The following is a 24,971-nucleotide window of genomic DNA, read 5'->3' as shown; positions in this document are numbered from 1 at the left end:
GGCCGTTTTTGTTACACAGGGCCGTTTTTGCAGCATAGCTGCAAAATCGGCCCTGTAACAAAATCGGCCGAAAACCAGCCCTGGCAAAGAGCTCGGCGGCACTCCCAACCCCCGCAGGGGAGGGGGGGGGGAAGGGGGGCTGCCGCCGAGCACTTTGCCAGGGCCGGTTTTGGTTCCCAGTCCGGCCCTGACACCTGCCCAGGCCCCTTAAGGGTTTGCTGGGTGAACCAAAAAACATTCACCTCCATTTTGTGTGTTGCAGTTTTCCTGTGCCCCCGATTGCAGTGAACCAAAGTCCAGGAGTTGGTAATGAGGCAGACCAGTGCTGTCTCTTTCCTAAAATTTAAAAAGCGATTTTCCCTACCCGTCATTGCATCACTTGTTTTTAACTGTCTTTGCTTGTGGTTGTTACAGTTTAAAAATGTTAGTTTTACTTTTAACCTTCCCATGATTGCCTAATTTATCACTTGTTTTGTGTTTGAACTTGTGGTTTTTACTTGCCTGTGAATGTTTTCATTTAACCTGTTCAATTGTGAGATTTGCAGTCCAAAATCTGTAGTTTTTCCCTCTCATTCCCTGTGTTTTTCGCTCAAAAATTCTCCCCTGCTCTGTGCTAAGACCTGTATGTTAAGCAGTCCACCCCCAGCTCGCATTTTGTGTTTGCAAGTGAGTGAAACCAGTCCCTGTCCCCTCCTAGCAACAGGTATATTTTACATCAAAGAGAGAACAGAGGGTGCTCTGAGACAGCAGTAATCTGCTGTGAGCTGTTTAAGCTGTGTTTTATAGGGATTGTGCACTCGTTTCTGGCTAGGATAGTGAGTAAAGTTTTATACAAACAGTATTGTTAGAGGACAACGTTTGTTAGGCTCTTACCTGTAGAAGTCCAAAGGGTGAATTGAGCCTGTCTGGCTCCTAGGGGATTCTAAATAGAGGACCAGCTTCCAACTCCCTGGCCAGCAAACCTTGTCTGAGGCTGCTGGGACCTTATTTAGTCTGCTATTGGATGGTATATGTGTGCACTGATTGGTGGTTGTATCTGGTGTTTCTATTGGATTAGGGTTAGTGTTCTCATTGGTTGGTTATTTGAGAGTTCTGGGTGGTTTCTGGGTCAGTGATTCAATTAATATAGGGTTGGTACTAGGGCTAGGGTTAGGCTTCCTATTGGGATTAGGGTTTCCTGTGTGATTGGTTGCTGGGACTGGGGTTGGGACTAGGGCTAGGGTTAGGCTTCCCATTGGAAGTAGGGATTATGAGTTCCTGTGTGATTGGTTGCTGGACTAGGTGTGGGACTAGGACTAGGGTTAGGCTTTTTACTGGAAGTAGGGATTGGGGTTTCCTGTGTGATTGGTTGCTGGGAATAAGGCTACGACTAGAGCTAGTGTTAGGCCTTCTATTGGACAAAGGAATTAGGGTTTTGGGCCTGATTGAGTGCTTGGACTAGGGCTATGATTGGCCGTAAGGTCTTGGTCTCCTGTTGGTTCTAGAGTTTAGGGCCCAGTGTTATGATTGGATAGGGTAAGCGCAAAGGTTCCCATTGGCTGAAGGGGTCACCTGAATACTAGGGCTACAAAAGGCCAGGGTTAGGGCGTCTCAGCCCGGGCGTTGAGGCTAAGGGTGAGAGGACAAGGGCAGTTGACTGTTTGAGCCTGTTCGAAACTGGTCGGGACCAGGGCCAGAAATGCTGCCCATTTTCCCATTCAGTAATACCCACCCTACACCATCCATATCCACAAACAGAGTAACAGACTCACACCAAATGTACTCTACACATATTCTACAAACTAACCCTATGCACAATTCAATGTCTCAGCACCCACTACAAAACCACACAAACCACACCTATACACCCTTGTATCCCAGCTACCACACATTAGCACCATCACATACAAACAGTACACAACTCTATCCTATACCACTAACCAATCCACTCATCACTAACACAACCCAATTCCACACCATACTTAACTACAACCCATCCAGACACACACTCCCCACTCTAATTACTCCTAAGAGACCCCATTGTATCCCTAACAAACATATACTCAGCCTTCCATCATTTGTCCAATCAACACCCATCTCTTCCTTCTACCATAACACAAACGCACAACACATACACTGCACAGCACCACCCATTTTAACTCTTGCAGCAAACCAGTCTAAGACAAACACTCTTACCTCTACTTTATCCCCACTTACACACAACATACACTTTATCCATAAACACATCACCACCCTCTCTACCTTACAACTTCCACTCACAAACAATACTATACAAACAAATCCATCTCATGAAACAAGTACACCTGCACCTCTTTTCACTGCTCCTCAAAAACAAAACATATCACGCACACCAGCACAACAAAATCTCCCAAGCGCAATGCCTCATAATACTTGCCATCACAAAATACAAACATACACCCACCTTTCAAATTACACAAAGGAACAAACTCCAATGCCAAGCTTTCTCTCTTCCACCACACCTAACACACATACAGCAACACAGCAACTCTCTTCCAACCACCTCTCATCCATTAGACTAATTAGAACCTTACTACATGACCCACCACCACTCCTGACTCATACACCTTCTGCCCTAAGCACACGCAAACAATATAAGCAACGTGCCACACCTCACAACTTTGCTTCTCCATGTCTACTGCACAACATGTTACACCACAAAAACAACACAGCATACCAACTCACTCTCAAACACCATCTCCATCACCTACACATGCAGACCCATCAAAATGCCTTCTTAGCCTGCTGGACGAGGATTACATTACAGAACAGCTACACGGTTGCTATCCTTGTACAGCTAATACCAGCACTAAAAACACACCGGCTACAAACCCACACAATACTAATCACTCATCTACAAAACAAAGTCTCACTGACACTAAAGCACACTCTCTAAACTGTCTACTAATAAATGCTTGATCGCTGTCTAAAAACAAACATCACATCTACGACCTTCTCACTGACGCAAAACTAGACATGCTATTCATAATTGAATCATGGTTGGGAGATGATATGGCTCCAGTCCTGCATGAAGCCATTCCTCAAGGCTATCAAACGATCACCCAAAATCGTATAGGCAAAAAAGGAGGTGGCCTAGCTGTTGTGTTCAGGCAAACATTACGTATCACTAAAGTTGATGACATCTCCATAAAGAATTGTGAGGCTCTTCTAATCAGACACAATCCTACACTGTCTTCCTCCTATAACTTCCTGCTCTTTTACAGACTTCCACCTAGCAAGGCGACATTCCCAGGCACACTTCTAGACACGGTTTCAAACCTGATAACAATACACTCCAATCTATGCATTCTGGGTGACCTCAACATTTGGTTTGACAAACCCAATATGCCCCATCCGAAAACAATAATCACTGGCCTGCATCAGATCGCCCACAAACCCACACACATCACTGGACACATCCTAGATGTCATTGTTTTGTAATATCGAACTAGTTAACTTCTAAACTATAACTCCAGTCACATAGTCAGACCACCATTTGCTTGCTTTCCAACATAAAACAGCAATCAGCAACTCATCTAAAACTACCATACATGCATCCACCTATCGGCCGTGGAACAAACTCAATTTGGAACACTAAGAAACACAACTAACATCCAGTACAGATCTGGAAACAATAAATTCTGTTCAAAAACTATATGTGTGGCTACAGAAAGCTTTTGATACCACTCAAAACCACACAACAGAACAAAAGAAAAAAAGCACCTTGGAAAAATATAGAGATAAAAGACATAAAACAACAAATTAGAAAGCTGCAACGTACCTTGCTAAAAACAAATGCCAAACAAGACAAACTAAACCTACAGGAAATTAACAGATTATACAAGTCAGCTATCAAAAAGCTAAGAAAAGGTACTATTCAGACAGAATTCAATATACTAAGGAGTCCATTAGGATGGCGGGCGGACTACAGTCCTCCCGCCACTCTAGTGGTGCTGGGACCGGCTGCCAATGGTGCGGCGGTCCCACACTGCCAACTGGGATGCGACTGCCACCGTGGCAGTCGCATTCCGCATATACAACATTGTGGCGGGCGGTGCTGTGAGCAGTACCTGCCACAAATGTAGTAAATGCATGTTGTGCATTGGCATGCACAACGTGACAGGCACCGCGCGGTGCCTGCCACCTTGTGCATGCCAATGTAGGGGCGTACCCAAAATGGGTACCTCCCAAGTGCATCTCCCCAGCCCCCCGAGTGATTCCCACATGCCTTTCTCCGCCATGGAAAGGCATTGTGGGGGGCGTGGCTTATCGCGCGAAGCGGATGGACGTGCCTGGGTAGAGCTCCCGGCTGAGCCTCCCTATCCCGGGTGAATTCTCCGGTAAACTACTCCTGCACGGCCTGCAACGGCCGGCGGGCCTGCCCTGAGACCCGAAGCACGCACTGGCCGACTTTGGCGCAGATCGGCGATAAGACACCGCACCGATACTGAAGGCAGCGCTGAGGCCGCTTTAACGGCGTCGTTGCTGGGGACCCCGGCGACGCGAGCCCGCGGCTACAGATGGCCAGATGGGCCTTGCACTGAGGCCCACGAGGGAAATAAAGCGGAGGCGCGCAGCGGCCGGCGGCCCCTGCGAGGAAGCTCCTGAGCGGCTGCAACTGTGCTTGGGGAGATCGGACCCCTCCCCCGAAGGTACGAACAGCGGGGGCAGCAGACTGGGGATGACCTAGGACACCCGCTGGGACAAAGGCTGGGAGGCCTGGATGGCAAGTGGGCGATCTGCCTGGGGCCCTGAGTGAGGCGGGGTGGCGCCGAGACAGCGACGGAGGTCTACGTGCACGCTGGATGCTGCCGAGGCCGGCTTGCCCTGAGGGGGGAAGGGCTGCCCCAGAGACATAAGGACCTTTGGAGCTCATGAGGGGGCACCGGGCTACTCTCCCCCACCTCCCCCCCTATTTCTCTGACCTGTGAAGCGCTGCGACAGGGCCTGAGCTTGGGGCGACCTTGGGAGTGCCCCCACCCCCATCCTCCCCCTGGGGGCATGATTGGAGGAGGCGGCGGCCGGGAGAAGATCTGAGACACCCGCTTGGGAAACGGCTTGGACGCCTGATCTGCATATAGATGTGCTACTTGGAACCCTGGGGGAGGCGGAACGGCGCCGGGACGACGACGGAGCCTCGCGGACGCCGCACGGCGATCGATGCCTTCAGGTAGCTGCTGGGACAGGCTCGCCCTGGGGACGAGTGGGCTACTTCGGCGGCAAGCGGAATCTGCAAGCACACGGGGGGCGCTGGGCTGTTCCCCCCCCCCTCTTTCTCTGACCTACACGGCGCTGGGACCTGGGGGCGGACTCCTGCTGACGGGGGGCACCGCTCCTAATGGACTTACCTGCCCGTATTGCCGCTACCTGCCGGGAAGTGCACAAGGACGGGTGAGAGGAGCGGGCACGATTGTGCGCCTTGGAGAGAATCGCCTGATATCTGCTTAGCTGGCTTTGCGCATTCCCCCGCCTGGCACCTCGGTCGCCGCAGCAACTCGGCCACGCTGTACGAGACCTGGGGGCCCACGGCTGCGAAATCTGACCCCGCCCTGGGACGGGTGAGTGGGGCGCCCACCCCTCAGGAGAGGGCCCGCGACCTGCTGCAGCAATTTCGGCGACACAGAGGCAATACACCACGCGGGACGAGCCTCCACTCCCCTCGAGCCTGGAGAGAACCCCTTGTCTGCACCGCTGGCCTCATGTCTGGAGGGGTGCGAACGCGCACCGGATCCGGGAACGCGTCGACGAAGGGAAAACAAGTGAAAACGACGCCCAAGATGGACGCAGAGCAAGTGGCGTCGAAGCTGGACTGCGTCCTCGCAGCCATGGAACGTATGGAAGAATCCCTCCAACAGACCCGCACCTCCCTGGAGACCAGAATTGATGGCGTGGCAATAGACTTAACACATCTCCGGGCTGACCACGGGAAGTTACAAGATCGTACCAAGGTGCTAGAAGATACCATGACAGTCATAGAACCGCAGGCGGCGCAAGCAGATAGAAAAGTACAAGATCTCCTGTACAGAGTGGAACAATTAGAAGGTCGCGCCGAGGATGCGGAAGGACGGGCACGTAGGAATAACATCCGCCTCGTGGGCATTCCGGAGAAATGGGAAGGGACGGACCCGACTCGCCGAGTGGAGGAGTGGCTGAGAGACCTTATTCCAGGAGACGTGCTCTCCCCGTACTTCGTGGTGGAGAGAGCCCATCGAGTGCCTACAAGACCGCTCCCCCCTGGCTCTAACCCTAGACCGTTTCTTCTCCGAGTCCTCAACTATAGGGACCGTGATGCTATACTACGCGAGGCAAGGAAACTAGGAGACATCACCATAGACAATGCCAAGGTGATGTTCTTTCCGGACTACACGCAGCAAGTGCAGCGGCAGAGGCTTTCCTATCTGGCAGTAAAGAAGCGATTACGCGACGCCAACCTCAAGTACTCACTACTTTTCCCTGCCAAACTGCGAGTGATAGCGCGAGATGCGACGCACTTCTTCATGAGCCCGGGGGAGGCGGAGGCCTGGCTGGACGGGGGAATGCCTGAGGCGCCGGGGGGAGCGCTGGGAGCGGCTACTAAAGACCGGGCCCGGGGACCGCGATGGAGACGCCGCCGTGGATCGCACACGTCCCCGCAGACCGGAAGTGGGGGACATCACTCCCCACCGGCGGATATCATCCAACAGGAGCAACGAGACGCACTACGCATGGTGGCGGCTCTTGGCGGCTCCCCGGCGCCATCGCTTCGCCCGGGGGCTAGCCCAGCTGTGTCCTTAACAGACGATGAGGCGGTGTATGGGATCCCGGATACGCAGAGCTCGGGGGAACTCCCGGACGTCACGCCGCAAACAGTGGATTTATTCGGCTGAGGGGAATTCGGCGGCGGCCTGCCACATACTGCGTGGCACAAACACACCCCAGTACCTGTCTGGCTGCCTTGACCTCCGCTGGGTGAGCTATGGACCTACCGATGTCCGCATCATCGCCGCTCTGGGGACTTGGGAGCAAGGCCAGACACTGTGAGTACCTTTTATATTAATAGACATGAGCTTCCAACGCCCACACTGCAGACACCATGGCGCACGGTGCTGCCCTAACGCAACGCTGCCATAAGAGGTACCCGGAGAGGGACACGCCCCCCTGAGACTGCTGCTCACGGTTATCTGACTCTGAGCATGCCGTGGCAGTGCCACTGAACGGCAGGCATGGAGCGCCCGCCGGCCAGCAGCAGCCACTGCACCACACCCGGGAGCGATGCAAAGCTCTCCAAAGACTACATTGTTTGGTTCATTGTTGGAACATACGCCGAAAGGCACCCCCTAAGACAGTATAGTTTAGGAGCTCACTCGAGCGTTTGGACGGCGACATGTTGTGCAGCCGACCTTTTGGTATTTTTGACACTGTTGCCATGTTAGGGCTTTTTGTTACCCCTTTCTTCCCTGTCCCCATGTCCTGCAGGAGATCATGGCACTACACGCATGGCGCCGACACCAACTTTGCGCTGGGGCCGCGGCACTGGAGGGGAGGCAACGCAGCATTGGGTGCTCCACCTTGGGAGGGAGAGAGAGACGCACGCGCACACGACTGCTATGGCTAACATACAAGTATGCACCTGGAACGTCAGGGGAATGCACACGCCGGCTAGGCGCTATCACATCTTTTCATATCTCAAGAGACATAAAATAAATGTAGCGTTACTACAGGAAACACACTTAAACCGAGCTGAGGTACGGGCGCTGCACCGCAAATGGCGAGGACAACTTTATGCCACAGACTACTCCTCATACGCTCGCGGAACACTGATATGGATCCGCCCTGGAACCCCTTGGGAAGTCGCGGATATAGCTGTGGACCGGGAGGGTAGGTTTGCTGCTGCGCAAGGCAGACTAGATGGGCAGCATATTGCGCTAGTGTCCCTATACTCCCCCAACGTAGATCAGGGCGACTTTCTGGCGCGGCTCTCAGCGACCATGGCACCTTGGCATGCAACTTCGTGGTTACTGGGGGGAGATTATAATTGCACGCTAGACGTAGCATTGGATCGCTCCTCCCCGCCCCCGCCTAACGCTCCCACACGGGGAGCCACAAAAGCGCTGCAGGAATGGGCTGCACAATGGAACCTGCACGATGTTTGGAGAACACGCAACCCAGGGATGCGGGTATACTCCTACTATTCTGGCGCTCATGATTTGCATGTCCGACTGGACCGATTCATGGCATCTACTGACCTACTGCCCCACGTTACGGACACGCATTACATAGGCCGCACACACTCGGATCACAACCCACACATTATGTCCATGGCCTGGGAGCAGCCGCACCCCCCTGTGCCTACCTGGCGCCTGCAGCCTGCGCTGTTGCTAGACGCGGCTTTCCGTGATTCCCTACTCGCACGTGCTGCGCAGTACTTTGAGGATAATGCAGGCACGGCGTCCACCCCTCAGGTGGAGTGGGACGCCTTCAAAGTAGTGATCCGCGGCCACTGTTTACATACGCAGGGCCACATGCGACACCAGCTAGAGAAGGACCTGACTAAGTTAGAGGCTGACTTGCTTGCCAAAGAGGAGGGGGCTCTGACGGGCGATGGGGACCCATTACACGAAGCCCGCGCGGAACATGCGCGCCTATTAGAGCGGCTCCGCAGCGTCAACTATGCAGCACACTCTGCGAGAACACACAGTCTAAGCGATAGACCTGGCAAACTTTTAGCTTGGCTGATCTCCCAAGAAGCACGCGCGGCCCCAGTGGCAGCCGTACGGGCGGAGGGCGGAGAACTAGTATATACACAGCTAAGCATACACGACGCATTCGTTGCCCACTATACAGCATTATATCGCTCTCGCCTACCGGACCCTCACCCTAACATGGCCAACTACCTCTCCCCCCTGCAAATGCCGCAGCTGACAATTGCACAGCAAGACGAACTGGGAGCCCCACTCGAGACAGATGAGCTCCGAGAAGCCATCTTCAACCTGTCTAATGGCAAATCCCCGGGCCCGGATGGGCTCCCAGCTGAGCTTTACAAGGGTGGCTCGGATATTCTTGTCCCGGAACTCCTGAGAGTATACAATGCAGCGGTGGACAGCGCCGCCTTACCCCCAACGCTCCACGAGGCCACACTGGTCTCCATTCTTAAACCGGACAAAGACAGCACGCGGGTGGGCTCCTATCGCCCCTTGGCGCTACTAAACACAGATTACAAGATACTAGCATCTGTCCTAGCCAGGAGACTGGCCTCACATGTGCCCAACCTGGTGCACCGAGACCAAAACGGCTTTGTCCCCACACGGCATACTTCTCACAATATCCGTCGTCTTTTTCGGGTGCAGGAATACGCCACGCAGCACTGGCCCAGAGCGGGGTGTTTGATACTGGACCTGGAGAAGGCCTTTGACTCGGTAGAGTGGCCATACCTGAGAGCGGTGACGGAGAAGTATCAGCTGGGGGGAGGGTACAGAGCCATGGTGGACTTGCTTTATGGTGGACCGACAGTACGAGTCCGCACGGGGAGGCTCCTGTCGGCCGCCCTCCGGGTTCACAGGGGTACTCGACAGGGCTGCCCACTCTCGCCATTGCTGTTTTCCCTGGCCATGGAGCCCCTGGCTGCGATTCTCAGAGCACGCGGCCCGGAATGGGGAATCCCGCTGGCGGACGGTCTACATGCGGTGTCACTGTATGCGGATGACCTGCTGCTCTACGTCAGAGACATCACTGCAGTCCCCACTTCCCTCACTGACATCTTCCACACCTTTGAAGAGGTGTCGGGCCTGAGAGTCAACTGGTCCAAATCGGGGGCCTACCCATTTGGTCCGGACACGCCCGAGTGTGACATCCGTCTGGGTGGGGGCAGGCTGCAATGGCACCCCACCACTTTCCGTTATTTGGGGATCAGAATATACAGAAACCCGGCGGACGTTTTGGAGGGAAACCTCCTCCGAGCGATAGCCTCTATCCGGGCGCAAATTGGTTTCTGGAACACCTTACCCCTCAATGTGCCTAGCCGTGTAGCGCTGACCAAGATGATTGTACTGCCCCGACTGCTCTATTACTTTGCAAATTTGCCTGTATATGCCCCCCCCCAGCTATTCCGAGAGCTAGAGGTGCTGCTACGCAACCTTATCTGGAACAAGGGGAGACCGCGCGTGGCACTGAACAAACTATAAATGCCCACGGACTCGGGAGGCTTGGCGGTCCCTAACATGGAATTGTACTACCTTGCGGCGCAGATGCAATGGGTGGCGGGATGGCTAAGCGGTAAGCAGCTGGACGATACCACCTCGACTATGGCTGCCTGGACGCAAACGCAAATAAACGCGTTGTTCCACCCGATAACCCGCACGCGCTGTCCCTCTCAGATGTACCTAGCGGTGGCGCGCAGGTGTTTTCTGAGGTGCCTCCGCCTCACGCGCGCAACAACACCCTATGCTCCGATCCTGCCGCTTCTGGGCACACCTGGCCCGATGGGGCCGCTCACAGAGGCTCGTTTGGCTAGCTGGGGGCGCACGGGGGTGGACACGTTGGGCGACCTTTACGCGGATGGAGACCTGCTCACCTTCGCAGCCCTGGCTGACGGCGCGGCTCTCCCGGCAGGGCAATTCCTGCTACATGCGTCCCTCCTGCTCACACTCACTGCTTCCTGGGGCGACATCACAGTGGAACTCTCGATGCACAGCTTCATACAATATCTACATGTCATGGGCAACGGCTCGCACGTTATACACTGGCTAGCGCAGGCACTGCAGGCACACTCGCAGCCTTCCACACTACCGCTGCGGGAGCGCTGGGCGATGGACAGGGGAGGAGACTGGACAGACAAAGAATGGACGCGGATCCTGGCAGGCCCGCCCAACATCCCACGCAACCCCCGCTTTAAAACTATACAGTACTACATACTGCAGCGCGCATATCTCACGCCTGACAAGATAAATAGATACTTCTTGCAGAAGGACGCAGCTTGCCAGCGCTGCCTGCTGCCGGGAGCAGACCTTCTACACATGCTGTGGCACTGTCCAGAGGTCCGGACATATTGGGACGACGTCTTGGCATTGCTAGCGCGCGACACTGACGGGCAACTACCACATACATGGGAAGCATGCATATTGGGGTTATATAAGCGCACCAAACAAAACAAAGTACAGGCGCGCTTCTGGGACATGGGACTTATAACGGCCAAGCGCTTGCTTACTAAGCACTGGAAGGCCGCGGCCCCACCGCACGTTAAGCACTGGAAAGTCTCCTTCACCAACTGGGCGCATGCGGAGAGCGCGGCGCTCCTTCGTGAGGAAATAGCGGGGCTCCGCAAATTCCCCATAGCCCAGATCTGGGATGACCTTCTTACGGCGTTTCAGACGGCATGTCAGGAAAGAGGGGTAACCTGAATCTCTAGCACCTGCCGCTTCCTTGTGAACCGGCGGAGACAGCCGTAGAGCTGCGGCGGCATCACCTCCTGCTCCCCCCTGCCTGCCACTGATAGCCTCTACTCCCACGCTCAGCGAGGCTGACGCCAGGGGGATATCATTAAACGGATACCACACACACCTACTACGTGCTGCTGCCCCGACCCGACGCAGTGCAAACGGCGCTTGGCTGCGGGCCCAGGCGGGAGGATGCGACCACTACATCCCAACTTGCTGCTCCTCCCTTTCACGTAGCAGAGCGCCCTGCCTACCACGAACCTAAGGGCGGGAGCTGCATAGACGCTTTGGACTCTCGACCGGCCCAGGGGACCCTCGGCCCCCCCCCCCTTCCCCGCTGCTATCTCCCGCGCACGGTACACAACCCTGCTGTGCCCCGATAGGCGACTGCTGACCCCTCTGCACTGGCGCCAAATGATCTCCCCCCCCCCTCCCCCCTTGACCCTGTTTGAGTTCATAACCCTCGGTGCTGAGCTGACTAGGGGCCCCTAAGTTTGAGACTCTTAATGATGCTCTGCGTAACTTCCAAGGGGGCCTGGGCGGTGGCTGAGGAGCGGGCTGAGGCGCGGCGCCGACCCTGCTGCCAGCGCTGCGAATCAGGAGCACTAAGCACACACAAACAACAAAATAGACCTACCACTTACTCCGGTACGCGCCCAAGGACTACTGCAGTGTCACCACGTACAACGCCGCCGGACCCCCGGGTTGTCGGCTGAATGGCTGTGTCATGTTGTTTGAAAAGCATTAATCTATTGCATAGCGTCTTTGACAAAAAGGATGGTGCATGTACATAATATGATGATGCAACTGTGCTAATAAAGGTTTTCCAAAAAAAAAAAAAAAAAAAAAAAAATGGAAAGGCATTGACCCGCCAACATCATAATATGGATGGCAGTGCCTGCAAGGCACGCCACCATATTGCAGGCCTTTTCCGCCCAGTAGGCAATCATGACAATTGCCTACCGGCGAAAGAGTGGCGGGCGGTCTTTCCATCCTCCACGGTACCCCCCGCCATGCTAATGTGGCGGGGGGTAAAAGGCCATCTGGCGGGATGTTTTGGTGGGCGGATTGCCACCGCCAGTCGGGCGGTGGCGATCCGCCCTCCATGCTAATAGGTCCCTAAATGTGCAAATAAAGAATTCTATAAAATACTCAATGAATTTCGTAAACCATATTGCTTAGAAGGAACTCATCCTGTTACTCAAGATTTCACAGACAAACTGGCAAATCATTAAACGGAAAAAGCAGACACGTTGGACTCATACTTAAAACAGAAACAAAGCACCAGCACTTACCCTTTTAGTAAACAACAATCCAAGAATACTCTGACCCACCCTCTCCGTTCCTTCCAACCCATCTCACACAATGAATTTATGGACCTGGTCAAAGCAATCAGGCCGGCCGGCAGCCCTTCTGACCCATGTCCACCGCAAACTTTCAAGACAATTCTTTTAACATCCTCTGCTACCACTCCAGTCAGAAGAATCATCAATGATTCCTTAACTACTGGAATATTTCCAGAAAAACTCAAAAAGTCATACATACGCCCTTTCCTGAAGTAAACAAACTTGGGCCCGCTGAACCCTGACAACTACAGACCCATTACAAATGGACCTTTCCTGGGCAAACTGATAGAAAGAATAGCGTTCGCCCAGATGTCACAGTTCATTGAAGAGAATGCCATACTTTCAGACTTCCAAACAGGATTCCATCCAGGAAGAGCCACAGAATCTGCCCTCCTTGCTATCTGGGATGACCTGAATAACACAGTTGACCACAACAGGGTTTCTGCGCTACTCCTCTTAGTCCTCTCAGCTGCCTTTGACATGGTTGACCATGACACTCTGAAACAAAGACTCTATGAAGCCGGCATAGAGGGGACTGCTCTAGACTGGATCTGTCCTTCCTTTGAAACAGAACTAATGTCATTCATACCCCACCTTTCTCGTCCAAATCATACTCCACAAAAGCAGGAGTCCCTCAAGGCTCTAACACCCTGCCCATGCTTTTCAACATCTACATGAAGTCTTTACCGGTACTGATCAATAATTTTCACCTCACATGCTATAACTATGCAGATGACCGACAAATACTCCTTCAAATGAAATCCCCCAAAGACATTGGAAACTCCAAGATTTTCAGTTATCTCAAAGCTGTGGGACAGGTGTTTCGGCCACGTGGAGATAAAGACAGCAATATCATCAAGATAGGCTGCACTACAGGCTTCCCATTTCATTTCAATACCTTATTCGATTTCATAATAAAATCATAAAATTGCAGGGTATGACAATAATAAAATCTGAGGGCCCGATTCACAGAAATAATTTGAGACAAAATCCTAACTTTACGACTTCCGGTAATCTCAAAGTGCATTTAGAAGTAGTAAAGTTAGGAATCCTAACTTTACTCCTCCTAAATGCCCTTTGTGAATACTGAAAGTCATAAAGTTAGGATTTTGTCTCAGTTAAACTTATGTTTTGGTCTTAAGATTCCTAACTTTACTACTGCTAAATGTCTTTTGTGAATACCAAAAGTCGTAAAGTTAGGATTTTGTCTCATGTTACTTTTGTGAATCGGGCCCTGAGTACACAAACATAACAACTATTCATAAAACAGAGAATTTCTTTAAGTTGAATGCTAATCAAGAACAATTAGAACATTTCTTTCTAGCATAAAATACAGCCTACAAAAAACTTGACATACTCCAGCATATCGCCACAGTAGACAAACAGTGTAGGTAAAGATAAGCAAGGCGACATTGTTTGAAGTTGAGTGGTCTTAAAATGGGAAGAATATAAAGTTTTCTCAGATTGTTATAAAATTTGCAGAAAAGAAGTACATGCATAGTGCTCTGTGCCATCAGAGTGTCACACGGACAATTTAATACTATTTGCAGACCAATCATTGATTTCGCGGAAGCTAATTAAACGATGATAAATATCCATTCTTAGGCTGGTGAGGTTAAATCTATGCCTAAAGTTTAATACAGATTTAAGATAAGGCTGCATTTCATATGTCGTAATAATTTCTTGTTTTTTTAATACGCTAGACTTTAATATTTTGGTGAACATCCTAAGATTCTCTAGTGTTCCATACATTAATTTTTCAGATCTTTTTCAGATCTTTTCTATTGATGGCTAGCAGTGATTCAGGCATCTCATAGTAGTGAGGATACCCCAAATCATGGAAAAAACATTGGATATATTTCAATCAGGGTATAAGCAAGGGTAAACTTGCCATAAGGCAGTCTCTGATAATGGCACGATTTAAGCAAGTATAGTCTGAAGTCCAGATTTTGTGCTATATTAAGATGGGCTGCAGCATTATTAAGCCTTGAAGAAACGGCACACGTATGCCGAGCAACTCTATGGAATGACAAGAAGATACTTTAAGAAGTCATTTCCACTGTCGGCAATGACCTACAGTTAATATGTCCCCAAACTCCTGTCCCATATGAGGCAACACTCACACATTTGGCTTTATAGATTTTTATCATTTCGTCTGGGGGATTCGTACCCAATCTCTTGGCAACCTTTTGTGGAGACATAGTTGCTTTTTTAAACTGTAACTTCCTGGTGGAAATGGCGTGCGTTCATGAGCATTCTTTGTTGAATAATGTGCCCAAGTGTAAGAAAGTAATGGTAAAAAAATATATATTTGGCCCCTTGATTTCTATGTCTTAACACATCACTGTTCCTCTCCCACATTTGATAATGAATGTTTTAGATTGGTTAACTATGAGTCCTAAATCCTGCATATAACCAACAAAGTTTGTAAGGAAGCTCTGTAGATCCTGGGGAGTTTGAGCCATACGAACAGCATCCTCTGCATAGAGGAGAGCCGGGACAGGGTGATGTCCACTTTTTCGGAAGATCTTACATTTGGAGGCTAGCACAGCCCCTACACGGTTTATGTATAGTGAAAAAAGAAAGGGTGATAAAACACAGCCCTGTCTTACGCCTGGCTCTATGTTAAAAAATTGTGTACATTCTCCCCTGGTTCCATATCTAGTCCTAGATCTACATTCCCAATTCTGTTCCTTTAGAAAGTTGATAATCGATACCGCCAACCCCAAACACCAATTACAAATCGATTAAGGCCAAATAGATGATCCCCTTTTTGATCTTGGTATACTTTCCGATTACCATACTCAAATCCAGTACCTGCTCCATAGTCCCAATTCCAGGGCGGAATCCATATTGCAGATGTGACAAAATATCATAAGATTCCACCCAGTCCTGTAGCCTATTCAAGATGATACGGACAGCTATCTGTGCTAGAGAATGAGAAGGGAGATTGGTCTATATCATGCAGGGCTGAGATTATCTGCCTTTTTGGTTAATTGGGACGAGAATTGATTCTGCCCACATAGGTAAAAAATACTATATTACAGCATGCCCTCAATGCCACCATCAAAAGAGGACCCCGTAATGCTATGGGCATCTCTACCATTGAAAGTACTTTTAAATGGGGCGTAGGGAGAGGAAATTTCACTAGAAACAGCCAAATCAAATTTTATATCAGTTCGTTCAGCTTATCCTAATATTGGTTAAGAATAAAATAGGATTGGCAAACATTTTCCAAGTTAGTTAATCCACATACTTTTTCAGAAGACATGTTACCCAAGTGAGCGTGAAAATCCCCCCGTCCCCATAGACAATAACATTCTTACTGTTATTCCTACCAAAATGCTCCAGGTCATTATCCAGTTGTTGTAAAGTAACAGTTATGTGTGACATGGTAGCACTATTATGAAAATTAATCACTGCTAACCAAGAAGATCCCAGAGCTTCACATATAAATATTTGGTAATAGGGATTATGTGACACCATACTTATTTTAATAAATTGCAGGTTATTAGAAATGCAGGTACATAACACACCCTTTGATCTTCTATGGTTGGAGGCAATTGATGGAATATGATACGTTCTAAAACCATTTATATGTATGGGGTCTATAAGCCAAGTCTCCTGTAAGCAAAGGAAATGAAAACCCGCTACAACGTCTTACAATTCTATGTTGATAATTTTATTCTAAAGTTCTGCCACATTCCAAAATATAAATCCCGTAGTGACTGCAGTTAGACTACCTAATCAACTATTGGATGGGGTAGCCAAAGAAGTACTGTTATTTGATGGAGGGGTGATAACAGGTAAGAGAGTTTGCGGTTCATTCGCCAGCTGTGTAAAGGGACCCATGTCAGGCCTATCAGGGGTATGGTGTCTCCTTGCCTCTCCTTCACAATCCACACAATGCTCCAGAACTACAGGCTTTCAATCCAGCACGGACTTTATTCACCAACCTTTGAAAAGTGGCAAGGGAATTCTTCAAATCAAAGAGCATCACAGTTAACTGGAAGTGCCCATCTGGAGTGGAAAATGCTGGTCTTTCTTTTGCTCCAGGAGTCAGACCTATCTGCCAGTATCCTGATGTGAGTTCAAAGTTATTCAGATATGTGGCTGCCCCTAACTTGTCAATGAACTCATCATCTCTTGGAATTGGATGTGCATCTGTCTAGGTAACTGCATTGAAGCCTAAGTAGTCCACACAAAAGACAAAACCTTATTTCTTTCTTCCCACCCTGGTAATGAGGCTTGGGGACTAACACAACTGGGCTGGCCCAGGGGCTCTCTGAGGGTTCAATTAAATCCAAATCCAGCATCTTGCTTCCTTCAGCTTTGATGCTTTGATGCTTTCCTTGACTTGATATTTTGTTTTTGACAGGTAGGCTGCCACCAGGGTCCAGATCATGTGTACACCATTTAGTCTGTCCAGAGATCAAGGAAAAGAGCTCAGCAAACTGGTTTAGGACTTGCCTGCAATGAGTCTGCCGTTGGGCAGTAAGGGTGTCTGAATAGACCGCTCCATCAATTGACCCATCTTTAGGGGAGAGGAGATCAGGGAGTGGCTCGTTCTCTACCTTCTGTTCCTCATCTGTAACTATAAGCATGATCACATCAGCCCTGTCATTGTAGGGTTTAAGGCGATTTACATGTATTACCCTTTTGGGGTTTCTACATGGCCAACACCCACTAAGTAAGTGACTTCTCCTTTTCTCTCAAAGATAGGTTAGGGCCCGGTCCATTTGTCCTGGAGGGCTCTAGGTGCCACAGGCTCCAAAACCCACACCTTATGCCATGGTTGGAACTCCACCATGGCAGCCTTTTGATCATACTAGAGCTTATGGAGCTCTTTGCTGGCCCCACAGTTTTTGTGTGCTTTCTCATGTATTCAGCCATCTTTGAGCAAATGCCAAAAACATAATCCACAATGTCTTGCTTTGGTTCCTGGAGAGGTCCCTCTCATCCGTCCTTGACAAGACAGAGGGGGTCCTCTTACAGCGTGTTCAAGCAAAAGTTCCAACGGGAAAATTCCAACTCCCTTTTGTGGCACCTCTCTGTAAGCAAAAGGCAGGGAAACTAGCAAGACATCCCATCTCCTTCTGAGTTTTTCAGTTAGCCCACCAATCATGCCATTTATGGTCTTATTAAATCTTTCAACAAACCAATTTGTCTGTGGATGGTATTGTGTAGTGAACCTATAGGTCACCGGCACACTTAGCCCACCTGTGATTCAAGTATGCAGACATGAAGTTTGTACCTCTGTCTGATACAGCCTCCTTATGAAAGCTAACCCTAGTAAAAACACCTAGGAGGGCTATAGGTTTTTGAAGATATTCCTTTTTCGGACTTTTGCCTGTTCTGATACCATAGCCTTTACAGAGCGCCCTGCATCTAGCATTGTTCAGGGCTACGTAAGGGGTCAGATCGAGCTCCTGATCCTGGCTACTGGTTTCAGGCATTATTTTACAAAAGTTGGGACTTTTTTATGAAGTTAAGAAATAACTACAAACTAAATACATTGACCTAACTAAAGTACAGACTTTTCAATTTTTGAACAGTTCAAAATCCCATCAGGCATCAGCCAAAAAGTGGGGGATAACCATGCAAAAGAGGTACTTTCATACAAGAGTAACATCAATATTTAAAAGGAAGGATTAGGTCTCCAAAAAAGGTTAATTTGATCGGTCAAACTTGCACTTAAAACAGCACAGCTAGGCTAACGCAGTTATATTTACATAGTCACAGAAGAGGATAGCACAATGGGTGCTGCAGTCCGTTTGTGACATTTAACTTACAGGCCCTAGGTACACCTTGTTACCATATACCAGGAAGTTATCCATAGATTAAATATGCCAATTAGGCGTATACCAAGTTTATCATGTTGAAAGGAGGAACACAAGCACTTTACCACTGGTTATCGGGGGTAGGGAGCACAGAGTTCCATGGTGACCCTGCAAAAAGGCCAGATGTCCAACAAAATCCTACTTTGGATGAAAGTAAAGACAAGTATTTAGTGCAAACAGTTTCCCTAAGCCATCTGCTGCCTGCTACAGTGGTGTAAAAGTAATCACAGACAAGCAGACTGCCTCTTATTACATGGTTCAGTTACAATCATAGGTTCCCTGTTTTTATTTCCTGGCGCAATGAGTAAGTGTGGAGTGAGTGAAGGTTTTTCCTTAATAGAAGGGTATGATAGAAGGGTTGAAATAGAAGGCCCCCTAGTAAACTTCATTCTTCCCAAAACCATGCGAATTTGATAAAGGTTTGTGTTGTCACTGCGGGATATGTTGCTGATAGGGCATGGATTTCCTAACCCTACGCCCAAACAGAGTCAGAAGCATAGTGTAGCCCATTGGGGTCTCACAGGACCAAATAATGCATAAGCTTGTTACTGCTGCTCTTGGTTTCTTATGATCTTTATAAAGGACGGGGTAACCCAATATGGTCAAGGACCTGGGTAATGTATATTACAAAAAACAGTGGTCCTGGACCTATATTTTGAATGAATTAATCAAATTGCTTCGTATTTAATGGTTCAGTTAACCATAACATTAGATGAATTAATACAGTAAAAGGAAGAAAAACGACCTGAAAAAGAATTCATCATGTATTTATTCAATGATATATTGGAAAAATGCCATCCATGTGATATTTAATCAAATGAATTAATCAAAAAAGAGGTTGCACCAGAAGGGATGTGCAGTGAAAAGGAGAGGGTGCTCAAGTGTAAGGAAATCAAAGGAAAGAATACTTCAACATTTCATCTGAAATTAATATGTCAGGGCAAGGGAGCACGGTTACAAGTCACCGTCTTAACTGGTCTGTCCCAATGTCATTCATATAGTCTTTGGCTGTTGTTCAAACACAGAAATCAATTCTGATTCAGCACATTGAAGAGGATATTTCGGGTACAGACTGAATTCAAAGGGGGGCGTCGACGTTTCGATCCGACTTGCGACCATAAGGGAAATTAAACAGCCTCGGTCTTGCGGATCTTCATCAGGACTAGGCCTGGGCAACCTATCAATTATAGGCGATGTGAAAGTTCATGGTTCATACTTGGAGTCCAGTAGAATGAATATAGTCAACCTTGACAATAAATGTCCAAAAGTGAACCACCAGAGGTTTCAAGGGACAAATCCAGCAAATGTTCAATAGTAAAGTTTAAACGGTCAACTGGGGTTCCGTAGATTGTTTAGAGACAGCGCGCGTCGTCAGTACGCGGTCGTCACTGTGGAGTCAGGCACGAATGAAAGCAGAGTGGTATGATCTTTATTTAGATCTGGAAGTAGCTGTGTGGTCTGGTTTCTTTAGGATACTCAAATTCTTCCTGCATTCGGAAGAGTGGTCTACCTGGCATTGTGTCTCTGAATCCTGGAGTGACAATAGGATTTTATAGTGGCTATTATGGTGAAACATATTTATTTACATAATAAAATAATTCAGCTATTTTTTAGCTTGCCGTTGTAACGTTTATAATATGTGTGCAATCTGAAAAATTTAGTTTTGGAAAAGAACATTTTCACAAACCCTCGATATGTAGCGAAAGCTGAAAGGTTTTGATTGCTTAAAATCTAAAACACACAACCAAACAAATTAAAAGCATATATTGAGAAAGTATTACATGCATTGTGTTTTGATAATAGAAATTTATTTCATGAATAACCTTCTGATGTTTGTTACATACTGTGTTTTCTCCTCAGTAATGACCTATTTCGACCACCATCAATCCGGTTGGTCTTCCTGGATGAAGACCCTCCTAGCCATCAACATGGGCAAAGACATTATGGTATCATACAAAAGGCATGGAGTTCCACTTGAAAGCTTTATGTTCTATTTATTTAAGGAAGACAAATACACCAGTCGACAAATTGATGAAATAGGCGGAGGTCGCAACACCATCTTCGCCATCACTATGGGTCAGCACTTCCGACAATTCCCGCTCCAGCTCTACATCCGCCGAGCACTCAACATACGCAAGGCCATCGAACGACTGCTGACCCGGAGCCCTGACACCAAAGTCATCATAAAGACAGAGAACACCAGGGACACTAACACAGCCGTGGAAAGATTGAGTGAATTTCATGGCCATTGTCAATATCTGGTGATGAAAGAGGTTTTTAAGAATATGGATATTGGTTTTGTGGATGTATTGGACATGAGCTACGCCCTGGCCACTGAAAATGTTCACCCACCGACGCACGTACTTGAGAACATCATGAGCCTAACTTTCACTTATGCCTGCTAGTGATAATCAAACTGTAAATGTGCCAAGAAACATGTCCTTTTGAATGAGTAAATTACATACAAGTGCGATGTACAATGATTGTCACAAGCACAAGGCATGTCACCTTCTTTCTTAGCCTTAAAAACTTTTCCCCATCTTTCTTGTTCTTTCCACTCCAGCTATTATGGCCCAAACACCACTCAGGAAATACCCTCAAAGCTGGATATTACCAGTTCGCGCACCAAGTTCTTCAGAACAATTGAAAACTCATAAAAACCTACTGAATTTGGATCTGATCAGGAATTATTGTTAAAAATTACCTAAAAGCATATCCTAACAGCTAGGTCATTTTGCTAACTTCTACCAATTGGGGTACAGATGCAGGACAGGCACACGTGGCACCAATGCTACATGTATTGTTTTATCCAAGTTCATGGCTGTATGTGAGGTGAAAAACAAAGAGAGAGGCTTCTGTCCATAGCTGGCCATGATGTACTTTGAATGAATCTAAGAGACGCTTGATGATATTGTCAACTCAATTCCCATTTAAGAGCATGGGGGCTCCCAACTCTCCACGGCCCCTCAGCAATATCTGTGAGATATGGGAGACTCCGAGGGAAGTCATCGCATTCTGCAGGGGTTGCCTATCATTTTGCTCTACACCACTGTTTTCGTTTCACAAGATTAATACTGTGCATCTTCAGCTCTTCTCATCTGTCTGTGTATAGATCTGTTGAAGCTGCTTTTTTGTTGGAGACTATAACATTTTGAGCAGAACTGAATATAAGAGCCATAAATGTACCAAGTATAGTAACTGACAGATGGTATGATAACATAAGTATGCCCATTATGCACTGCAAATATACCTGGGTAGCAAGGTGGCGCTGTACAAGTCAGGGTGTAGGGAGATGATACAAAATTGTGTACAAGAAATATTAATGTTATATGTTAAACGTATGTACTATCGTATTTCACATATATACGTTAAAGGCACATGAACATTACGTGATTTGTCTAGAATCACAAGTTTTGCAGCCAAGCATCAATGGTAGGATTCAAAATCCGGTCCTGAGACACTGGACCACACCTCCTCCCAACAAGGACCAAAATAAACAATTGGTACATGGGCAAAGATGACAGTTGTGTGGTGGTTTTGCCAACGAAGACAGAAAATACATTTCACTTGCTAACCGTAAAGACACATTGATTTCCATATTAACAAGTTTTGCAAATGTGTGATGAAGTCTTCTGTTTTTATTCTCTAGCATGCAGAGATGACTCTTCAGGACTAATTTGCAGTCCACAATTGTGAGGCTGGCACAAGCAGCTGGTGGAAGTGAATTTCAATGTAGAGGTCCTAGAAAGGAAAAAAAGAATGTTTAACCTGGATGCCTCACCAGCCTTTCTGGGTGAAACTAGTGGATTTGATTAGGCCTGGGCGGATCGTGCAGAATTTTACTAAGTGGAATTCTGCGGAATTGCAAAAAACACTCAGGGAGATCCCGCAAAATTTCGTGAATGGGCCAAAAATGCACATCACACTCCTTGCACTGCAATTTAATGCCGGCAGCCCATAATATGTCTATAGGGCTCCAGGGTCATTGGAGTCCATGCAGGTTCAGGGCAACACAGCAGGCAGCAATTGTTAAGTCCTTGAAGCAACCTTTTTCTTCTGCAGCAGGGCTTCAGTACTCTTGCAGCGGGTCTTATTTGTTCTGCTCTTCTTTGGTCCGACGAATCAGAGTTTCAGATCTTGGGAGCCACCTAAATACCGAATTTAGGGGCATTACAAAAGGAGACAGGGAATAGCCAAGGGGCTATTTACCTTTAGGGTGGCTACACCATTTAATGACCACTTCCTGTGGGAAGGGGCACTACCCTAGCCCTGATTGTAGGTTTTGTCACCATCTCAAGATGTTGGAATTTCAGGAGAGGGGTTCACCTCACCTGCCCACCCTAGGGGTGGTGCAGGCTAAAGGTGGGGGGGTCCTCGTCATCTAACTAATTTTCCTGTCTTTCCTGTCACCAAAAGTAGAGCAGGAAAGGGAGCTTGGCCTCCCCCACTATCTGGTGGTTCCTGGGTTGGATTTCAAAGGCAGCATGGTCTTTCAAGCTTCCCGCCCCGGAAGGCCATTCTGTCCTGGATGAGGTGTGAAACACCCCTGCACAAACCAGGTATTGTTTCTGTCCTCTAAGAGCACTGGCTCTTATCCCATAAGGTCAGCAGCATGTCTGGTGGTGGCAGGCTGGTGAAACCTGACCAGAAACCCCACTAGCGTTTGGTTCAGTTTCAGGAGACCCTCTAAAAGAGTCTCCGTGTGAATTTATTATTAAATCCAACACAGGCATCAGAGAGGATTTATTAAGAAAAGATGTTAGGTACCAAACATATTAGAAATCAGTGAAGCCATCGTGGAGCTAGGAAACTCGTGTTGACAAGTACTCTGCCCATGTACTCTTTATGGCTTCCCTGTTTACTTACAACATCACAGAATGGACTGGATATTGTAGGAGAATACCTGCTCATGATGATATGCTCACACATAGGATATAGTTCACCCTGCCTTAGGACTAAAGGCCTGCAGTAGGGATAACTTACCTATGGGAAGCAAGGCACACAGACACGCAGCCTGCAATGGCAGAGTGCATAGCCTTGGTACGGAGGTCATAGGGTGGCACAACCAGTGCTGCAGCCCCAGATGACCCTCTTCAATACCCATTCCCTAGGTATCAGGGGTACGACTTACTAGGGACTTACAGGAGTAGGTGAAGGCGTGCCAATTGTGGTACAGTGTTTTGGGAAAGAGATCTGGCACTGGGAACCTGATTAGAAGGGACCCAGTTCACTTACAGTTCAAACTCACATCAGGCAAAAAGTAGGGGCTAACTGTGAAAAAGACCCCCCCAAACAAAAGAGTATGAGACTAACCTTTCCCTAGAGGGTCTGGATCTTCTAAGTGGAAAAATCTGGAAAGGCCATCTGTATTGGCATGGTCAGTCCCTCATCTGTGTTCCACTATAAAGCTCATTCCTTGTAGGGATATGGACTACCTTAAGAATTTGGGGTTTTCTCTTTTCATCTGCATGAGCCACCTGAGAGGTCTGTAGTCAGTTTGGACAAAGAAGTGAAAACTAAGCAAGTATGGTCTCAGCTTCTTCGGAGACCAAAGCAGAGCAAAGCCTTCCTTCTCAATGGCACTCCAACGCTGCTGTCAGGTTGGTCATGACCATCATCATGGGTCTGGGATAGGACTGCTCCTATCCCATGTTTAGAGGCATCTGTCTGCACTATGAACTGCTTGGAGTAATTGGAAGCTTTTAGAATCGGTGATGAGCACATTGCTTCTTTCAATGTGTCAAAAGCCTTTTGACAGCTTGCTGTCCAGTTTTCCTTTTTTGGGCATTTTCTTAGAGGTCAATTCTGTGAGGGGGGGCCACAATGGACCCATATCCCTGCACAAACCACCTGTAGTACCCGATCAAGCCAAGGAAAGCCCTGATTTGAATCTGGGTGGTTGTAGCTTCTCAATCCAGAATTTTATGGATTTTGGGCTGTAGGTGCTGAACTTAGCCTCCACCACAAGGTGGCCCAAGTATACAACCTTGACCTGCCCTATCTGGCACTTGCTTGCCTTGATAGTGAGGTCTACTCTATGCAGAGCCTCCAGGACCATTTGGAGGTGGGACAGGTGTTTCGGCCACGTGGAGATAAAGACAGCAATATCATCAAGATAGGCTGCACTACAGGCTTCCCATTTCATTTCAATACCTTATTCGATTTCATAATAAAATCATAAAATTGCAGGGTATTACAATAATAAAATCTGAGGGCCCGATTCACAGAAATAATTTGAGACAAAATCCTAACTTTACGACTTCCGGTAATCTCAAAGTGCATTTAGAAGTAGTAAAGTTAGGAATCCTAACTTTACTCCTCCTAAATGCCCTTTGTGAATACTGAAAGTCATAAAG

The 24,971-nt window shown here is 48.2% G+C and overlaps 1 protein-coding gene across 1 annotated transcript in view; it reads left to right on the top strand.

Annotated features, from left to right (window-relative positions):
- LOC146861449 (NXPE family member 4-like) overlaps window positions 1-22,131 on the top strand; it is a 352,813-nt gene extending 330,682 nt beyond the window's left edge. Inside the window, exon 6 of the mRNA XM_085645748.1 lies at window positions 20,476-22,131. Coding sequence (XP_085501874.1) covers window positions 20,476-21,020 — 545 coding nt within the window. The 3' untranslated portion in view covers window positions 21,021-22,131. The remainder of the gene's footprint in view (window positions 1-20,475) is intronic.
- The last annotated feature ends 2,840 nt before the right edge of the window (window positions 22,132-24,971 follow it).

This window comes from Triturus cristatus, chromosome 3_1 (assembly GCF_964204655.1).
Source record: "Triturus cristatus chromosome 3_1, aTriCri1.1, whole genome shotgun sequence".
Taxonomy (NCBI): domain Eukaryota; kingdom Metazoa; phylum Chordata; class Amphibia; order Caudata; family Salamandridae; genus Triturus; species Triturus cristatus.
This window is presented reverse-complemented; position numbering and strand designations above follow the sequence as displayed.